This window comes from Zingiber officinale, chromosome 8B (genome assembly GCF_018446385.1).
Source record: "Zingiber officinale cultivar Zhangliang chromosome 8B, Zo_v1.1, whole genome shotgun sequence".
Classification (NCBI taxonomy): Eukaryota; Viridiplantae; Streptophyta; class Magnoliopsida; order Zingiberales; family Zingiberaceae; genus Zingiber; species Zingiber officinale.
The window spans coordinates 31,555,877-31,564,063 of NC_056001.1; the positions used below are offsets into that span (position 1 = coordinate 31,555,877).

Sequence of the window (8,187 nt, forward strand, 5' to 3'; positions counted from 1 at the left end):
TCTGTGACAAGCGCCTTAACCTCTGCATCTATTCTCATAGGAGAGCCGATGAGCTGTAGGCGCCTTGACCTCCGCGTTGTAAGAAAGAGGTGAGAGATCTGGATGAGGATCTCAATGACGAGCGACGGTAACTGGGAAGCAGAAAAAAAAGGCAAACTAGTAATCCCCCATCCAGTAGTGGTCCTATGAGGGTAACATGATCTGGCGGTTGTCGACAAAGGCGACGGAGAAAATGACGGAGGCAGTGGTCCTGTGGTGCACATCCTTTGAAAGATAATGATATCGAACAACATCTGCACGTGGACATGCTTGGTGAGGTACTCGCCCATGGGGATGAAGTTGTTGTGCTCCCCGATGTTGATGAAGGAGAGCAAGGAGAGGGTCTGCTTCTGGTCCTCATGGAGTGTTGAGACTGAAGACAACCCTTGTCGCTGTATTGTCGAAGAGAAGAGAAACTTGGGAGAGTGAAGGGAGAAAGAGGGGTTGGGTACCCCACAACCGTGGGGCCATCCTAGCCCATGTCCGTCGTAGCCACCACGGCCACGATCGGTTCCACATCCACCCCGTGGTTTTTTTTTATAAAAAGAGAGAGAAGAGAACCTGATGTAGGAGCATCCAAGGATATAATCATCTCATATCATCCAATGAGACTGTGTTCCCCTTCGAGCTGTGACGAGAAGAAAACAACGCTATCAACCTCCCATTTGGGCCTTGAAGAAGAACGATCGAGAGTACCAACAAAGAAGATGACTTGCCCATGGCCTCCTTATGTGGTTGCATTCTATTCGGAGTCCAGACGAGATGGAATCAACTAACTAGATTGTCAAAACTCTAGATTTGGTTTTGACCTTTCCTTTATTTGTTTCAAATTTTTAGAATTAGTTTCCTTTTCTAAAAATTAATATAGATTTTGTCTTTTTTTTAGGATTTATTTCCCTTTTAAAAAATTAATTTAGATTTTTTTTTTTTTAGGATAAGTTATTTTTTACTTTTTGTTTTTATGTTGTGATTTTTTCTTATTTGTTAGGTTATATAAATAAGAGTTAGGACTTTTGTAAAAAGAATGTGGTTAATGTTTAGTTTGGCTTTGATTTGAATCAAAAATTATTTTCGTTTAAACTTAGAGGCTACTCCTCTCTGTTTACGAATTATTTTCCCATGTCTTTCTTTGTAAATCTCTAATTCGAACATCGCACCATGAGTTCCTTCCCCCGTGTCAGTTGGTATTAGAGCCTTAGATCCATGGATAATCATCGTGGTCGTGAAAGACAGATTCCGACTGAGGAAGTCTTGCACTAGGATAGAAACATATACTACAATCTCATCGAAGATCTACATAGACAAGTCACGGAGTTATTCCAGTGTCTAATAACGCAAGATCTTGAAGATCCAATTGAGGAAGTGATAAATAGATTCCAGCTGAGAAAGTCTCATACTGTGATCGTAGTACCCGAAATCTTAAAGGTAGTAAGTTTTTTTACTTTAATTTGGAAAAAAAAATTATTTAGAAAGATATGGACTAGGATAAAATTTTTATTTTTCATAAAATAGAAGGTGATTAATGTTTAGTTTAAAAATTATTTTCGGCTCCTCTGTATTTACTAATTATCTTCCTACGAATCTTTAATTCGAACATCGCCCGCCCGGAGTTCCTTCCGTAGAAGCTATCCCAAGCGAGCCGTGCCGTCGTCACATAAGCAAGCACGGGCAAGGCAGCCCCTACGGCTTAGCCATGGGGCCTTCTGTCCGGTGCGGTTACCCAAGGCGGCATTGTAGAAGCAACCAGCGCCTCCACTACTGATCGCGTTCTCCTCCATGCCGCAGAGGATGTTGGATTCGGTGAGATCTGTCTGGAACAAAGTCAGCTTCCAACGAGAGATTGTCGTCATAGCCTCCGACAGATCTTCTAAGCTTCTTCTGTTGGTCCCTATAGACGAAGGTCGCGAAGGCCATCGCCGTCAGTAAAATGGTCATGCCCGGGGTAAAGACGAGGATACGGAAGCCGTGGGCAAGTCTACCGGAACCGTTGCAGCCACGATGCATGTTGAAAAAGACGCCGCCAATGGCGCGGCAGAGCCGGAGGTTCGCGAGGAAGCTGCGGTCATACACCCCACTTTGTAGCACCGCAGGGATTTCGCCAATGAAGCCATTGGAGGAGAGATTCAGGAAAGAGAACTTTGAGGCTGCCCATCGCCGTCGGGATTGAGTCAGAGAGCTTGTTAATGGACAGATCGAGTGAATTGAGCAGCACAAGATGCCCAATCGACGACGGGATCACCACTGAGCCGATTGCGGCTGAGATCGAGTTCCATGAACTTGCCGAGGTGAAAGGTGGGTCGGCACTTAGGCAGAAGGCGAAGCAGTTGTTGCGAAAGCAATTCCGTGTCGGTGAACTTGGCGAGGCAGATGGCACACTCCAGCCCGACCCGGACTCCGTTCAGCGCGGAGAAGCGGAAGAACAAGAGGGATTTGATGACGCTATTACCGATGCCGAAGGAACGTCGCAAGCCAGCAACAAGTAGCCGAATGTAGAAACGAAAGGCATAGCCTTTGGAATCTCCGTCAACCTAGAGGATGGTTCAAGCCTTCAAGGCAAAGTTGGCCGGAGTAGGAAAGGTGAGTGAAGTCTTCCCGTATCTCCAGCGCCGAGCCATGTTTCCTCTGCTTTGGAAATTGCATAGAATTTTGTGCCTTCTCCGACTCCTCGAGCATGTTACATAGAATAGAAGAATGAAACACCATTGAATAATCAAACTCGGAGAAGCTTTAGCATTGGAGGAGTTGCTGAGATCTTTGAAGGTTTGATGATAAAGTACGCGTTTGAAATGTGTTGTTTGAGACTTTATATATCCCTCTCTACAAAGACGAAAAAAGAACTGCTTAACAGAGATAGATTAGAGTTCAATTGTTTGCTCTTGAAATAGAAAACAAAAAAAATAGAAAACAAAGGTAAAGAGAACAAATAAAGTTTGATACACTAAGAGAGAATATGATCTCATAGTAACGAACAATAAAGCTCCGGGGTTAAGAGAACAAAGAAAATAATATTTAAAGTAACAATATCAACTTGCATAGTCAGTAGAAAAGGCTTCTTGTGGTAATTCTATTACTCATGTGATGAGAAACACATGCATGTTAGAGATAATAATGAGTGAATTATAATGGTCAATATTCTAACAATCATTCTGTGTTTCATTTGAGTAGCTGATGCAACAAGCAGATAAGAGAGGCCGCCTTACTGGATTCTCTGTTTTCTCTAAAAACAGAAGGCACACAGTTTGATTGCTGTAGCACAGCAAAGTTACAGGCAATAATAGAGTACCTTATGAAGGCTTAGTATCATCTATAAGTAGTATTGTGAAACTCCAGTACTTCCAACTCTCTTACTTTGAAACAATTTTACAAAAAAACTAATATATAGGTTCCAAACCACACGTCAATCATCTAGTATTATGATATCCGTCAAATGGATATAGAACAAAAATCCTGCTTTAGCCTAGTTTGTACCAATCCTTTTAAATTGAACTTCAAAGATAAATCATGCAGAGAAAAAGTGTTCTGATCAATTTGCCAAGTCCATAACAGCTATAGGAACTGAAAAGATTGAGGGTAAAATAATTTGGCAGAGAAAGCAATGACCTTTATGCTGATTGGAGGCATCATGGTACTCGTCTTCTTCTGATACTGGATGCAGCTCGGTGTCTTAATCTGAAGATCTCCTGGCTGCCACATGACTGCTGCCCTTCGCAATGTGGCCTCCAGCTGCACCACCTTCATCTGGATAACAAACCACCACAACTGGGCAAACACAATGCCGCCTCCAGATGCATAACAATTCAGAATCAACAATAGAAAAGCACAATAGTAAATTTCTTTAAGCACAGCCACAACATGAATCTACAAAGAAAATCATATGATAGTATTCCCTTTGATCTTTACACTAAACTCTACAAGCATTGTAGTTTAGAGGTAGAGAAAACATTAGTAAAGGACAGAGAACTGCACCTATATAACTTCATAAACAACTCTATGAAACTATTAAATCGAATGTAATTCCTTCAAACTAATACTATAGGGATTGAAGAAGAAAATTCATCTCCCTTCAATGGTACTCATGGTCAATTCTGGTGCCCAGGAATATGGGATTGGCACCAGTGTTGGTGAATCCATTGTGGAGGCATGGGCAGGTTGCTGAGGCGATGGTAAAACTGGGTTCCTGTTCACCAGCATGATGGCGATAGCATCCATTGTTGGTCGGTCGGTGGACCTATCTTGAACACATAACAGACCAAGTTGAACGCATTTCTCCACTTCAGAAACTGGGAATGAATCAATCAATTGGGGATCTACCAGTTCGCAACTTCTTCCTTCCACCCAAAGATACCATGCCTATGAGATGTCAAAGCCGGAATAAAGATTTTTCTACATTTCTTGTAAACATGTCTTTACTCATTAAAAATGATTGGGAAACCATGTCTTCGTACTAGGGCATATAATGAAGATACGAATAACAAGTGATTTGCAAGTATATTTGGAACGGTCTTTAATCATCTGATCAATCGTTTCAATCTGGTTAAAAGAATATGCACAGGTAGAATGATCTACTTACATATCCAAGAAGACTGAATGAATCGTTAATCGAGTATGAGCCGGAGTTTCTTTTACCAGAAATGATCTCAAGGAGAATCACCCCAAAGCTATATACATCAGATTTTTCAGAAAAACGACCATGCAAGCCATATTCTGGTGCCATGTAACCACTGTTATGTAACAAAGTTATCAAGAAAAACACAAACCATACAATGCCTTTTTGTTATTGTAGTGTGTTACGCAAAAAAAAAAAAAGGTCAATTAAGTTTGATAAAAGATTAAAAGATAATACTTACAATGTGCCTACTACTCTCCTTGTGTTTTGTTCCATATGACTTTCTCCGAATATCCTTGCCAAACCAAAATCTGAAATTTTGGGAATCATATTTTCATCCAGTAGGATGTTGCTTGTCTTCAAATCTCTATGAATGATGCGTAGTCTTGAATAGCGATGGAGATAAAGAAGTCCTTGAGCAATGCCTTGTATTATACAGAATCTCTTATGCCAGTCTAATTGCGTTGAATGGTTTGAATCTAAAAATATATATATAGCTTAATTACTCAAGATTAGATTTAAATCCTGGTGCAACGGTAAAGTTGTTGCTTTGTGACCAAAAGGTCACGGGTTCAAATTCTGGAAACAGCCTCTTGCAAAAAGCAGGGTAAGGTTGTGTACAATGGATCCTTCCCCGAGACTCCGCATAATGGGAGCTTCGTGCACCGGGCTGCCCTTTTTTTTTTTTACTCAAGATCAGATTTAAGATAAATGGAATTCATGAATTGAATCAAATGAATAAGAAATATAGTAAGATGACTAACCGAATAAGTATTTATCCAAACTTTTGTTGGGCATATATTCATAGATGAGCATTTTCTCATTTTCATGAATGCACCAACCTAAAAGCCTGACAAGATTAGTATGTTGAAGTCTGACAATTAGCTTAACTTCATTGTTCAACTCCTCAAAGCCTTGTTTTGAGTTCTCAGAGAGCCTTTTTACAGCTATAAACTGGCCATCTTCTAGTCTTCCCTGAAATAGATAGTTTTGTGTCAAATAAAATCCCATAAAGCTTAACAAATGAGAACTTGTTTCTTCTTACCTTGTAGACAGAACCAAAACCACCTTCACCGAGTTTGTTTGTAACCGCAAAGTCATCTGTTGCCTTGCGAATACTGAAAAAATCAACCAGGGGGACATTAATGGCTCCCTTATCAGATCCAATAGTATCAGGAATTCTTAACTCGAGCAATCTTCTTGTTTTTCCTGCATTCAAGTAGACAACCTTATTCCTAGTGATGATTGATTTTGTGTAGTTCGTAGTTCTACAAAATATAGCAATATAGCATGACTATTAGAACCTCACCCAATCGCATGTGCCTCGCCCACATAAAATAGCATGTTGTTCCAGAGAGAAGCATTGCAGCAGTGCCTACCGTAAGCATAATAACAAGTAAACGTTTTCTCTTATGTGAATGTCCATCACATTGAGAATTATTATCTGCATGAGACAGAGCAATTTTTAGTCAATTTATTCTCAACGGATCCTTATATACCAATGTACAACCATAATAATACAACATTGCAGTGTATCAAAATAAGCAAGCAGTATCGATGTTTGCATTAATAAGCAAGTAATCAAAATCACATTTTTTTTTAGATAACTGCTATTTCAAAAGTGTGCGCAATCATAATTTTACACTCATGTAACTAGACCAAGTATAAACAACCAACAATATCCTACATGGTAAGAAATCTATAGTTTTACTTTCTTAAGCAAAAGAAAAAATAAATGTATAGTGTTAATTATTCAATGCAATCGTATCTACTCCATATGTAGAAGAATAAGAACTGTACCAAGATCAGCCGCAGAGACACGCACATGAAGTTCATCCATTCCAGACGAATTTTGCACGAGATCAATCATATCTCCAAGCCAAACCAGACATCTAGTTGTGCTCTCAATGCTCCTCGTGCTGTCAAAAGAGTAGGCTGTGCAATTGCAGGTAGCCGAACAATTGGCTTCACACTCACTTGCACCAGCATCTCTTAGTAGTAGCATGCCATCAGGCAACTTCATCTTGCTATAAACCTTGTAGAATCCTCCCTTGCTGCAATCCCATCTAGTCTTTTTCACACAACCACCTGAGTAATTGCCAGCAGCCCACTCTGTGGAGTTGTTTGGTGAAAACTCAGCGAAGCATTTGCACGAGAGTGTGGCGTTCCTGCCAACGCACATGCCATTTGGACCGCACTGGTTGTACAGAACACAAGCCCCAAATTCCATGTTCGGATATGATGCTCGAGTAACCCAGCTCTTGCTGGCCGCTTGCCAAGTTAACAGCCTGAGGAACCCTGTTTCCTCAATCACTAATCTCGTCGCTGGAAAACCCTGCGTTACCATGTACGACCAGGACATATTCTGCTTGCCGCCGGAGAGCGACGTAATGTAGAAACTGGATATGGATTCGTTGTCCTCGTTCTCCGTGAAAGTAACTGACCCATTCCACGCATTGCTTCTCCAGTAAGGCTCCGATCCGCGCCATATGAAAGCTTGCATGAAAGTTCTCGGATCAATGCCCAAGCTAAAAGTTCCTGTGGCTGGGTCGCTCGATGTTTTCCACGACACGATCCTCGTGGCGACGCCGATCCCGAAATAGGAAACGATCCTCATGTTGGGAAGCAGGGTATCGGTGGGATGATCGAAGCTTTCCCAAATAGTGGTATCGGCGTCACCCGATCGCAAGACGAGGTTGCCAGAATCCAAGAGTACGGCCTCGGTGCCATTCGAAGTCGACGAGGTATTGGAAGACCAAATCTTGCTGCCGTCGCTGTCGGATAGCACAAGGTTCCCATCGAGCTGCAAGGCCAGAACCGCAGCGGAGTCAGCGACGGGGCTGTCTCTGTTGGCCACCCACACCGCCGCGTCGTCTCCAGTGTCGTTGTACCAAATAGCAAGGTAGAAGGAGGTCGAGGGAGAGTGGCGGGGGATGAAGAACCCTAGGGCGAACGTTCCGGCGGAAGAGACGATGGTCCGGTTGATGCCGATGGTGTCGCCGGGGTGGAGAGTGTTCCCTGCAGCAGCTACCGTGTGGACTTGGGAAGACAAGAAGAAGAAGAAGAAGAAGAAGAAGAGGAGAAGCTGAAGAACGGTGGTGGGGGGCATGTTGGGTTACTGGTTTGTGCGGTGAGATGCGGTTGAAGACAGGAGGAGAAGGACGCCATTGTAGAGAGTCGAGAGACAGCGACATGGTTGACTGGGTCGATAGCAAAGTCGAAAAAAGCGGGATGGACTCATGTGGCAAGTTGCTTGCCCCCGGCGTTCCGTCAACCTGTTCTAACGGGGAGGCAAATAAACTAGCGCACTGCCACTGAGACTCTGAGAGGACGAATAGTGTTATAATTTTATAACAACTAGGTCCACAACTACTCCAACTTATAATAATGAGAGCTGCTTTTCCCCTCTCCCTACACCCTCACCTCCCGGGCCCACTAAATTTCTTTTTTTTTTTTTTTGGACCCTTATATCCTTTTCTTAATCAATTGCCCACGTTTTTTTTCCCTTTTATCTATTGATTTTATTTTTTTAATCATTTTAA

At 42.1% G+C, this 8,187-nt stretch overlaps 1 protein-coding gene across 3 annotated transcripts; it reads right to left on the reverse strand.

Moving 5' to 3' along the window:
* Positions 1-1,517: 1,517 nt before the first annotated feature.
* On the reverse strand, positions 1,518-7,968 carry LOC122014567 (receptor-like serine/threonine-protein kinase SD1-8). Of its 3 annotated transcripts, none has more exons than XM_042570837.1 (8): positions 6,446-7,968; positions 5,955-6,089; positions 5,691-5,854; positions 5,410-5,620; positions 4,887-5,070; positions 4,610-4,760; positions 3,640-4,389; positions 1,518-2,856 (listed from the first exon to the last, which is right to left on the reverse strand). In XM_042570837.1, the coding sequence occupies exons 1-7, from the start codon at positions 7,752-7,754 to the stop codon at positions 4,093-4,095; spliced, it is 2,451 nt and encodes an 816-aa protein (XP_042426771.1). In that variant the 5' UTR covers positions 7,755-7,968; the 3' UTR covers positions 1,518-2,856; positions 3,640-4,092. The 3 variants fall into 3 exon arrangements, with proteins under 3 accessions (XP_042426771.1, XP_042426770.1, XP_042426772.1); XM_042570836.1 differs by having other exon boundaries at positions 4,887-5,124; XM_042570838.1 differs by lacking the exon at positions 1,518-2,856 and having other exon boundaries at positions 4,246-4,760; positions 4,887-5,124.
* Positions 7,969-8,187: the final 219 nt, after the last annotated feature.

Coding starts and splice junctions, on each gene's coding strand:
- LOC122014567 (XM_042570836.1), bottom strand. CDS start 7,754: ATGCCCCCCACCACCGTTCTTCAGCTTCTCCTCTTCTTCTTCTTCTTC. Junction 6,090..6,445: donor TGTCTCTGCGGCTGATCTTG/GTACAGTTCTTA, acceptor TGTCTCATGCAG/ATAATAATTCTCAATGTGAT. Junction 5,855..5,954: donor GGCGAGGCACATGCGATTGG/GTGAGGTTCTAA, acceptor ACTTGAATGCAG/GAAAAACAAGAAGATTGCTC.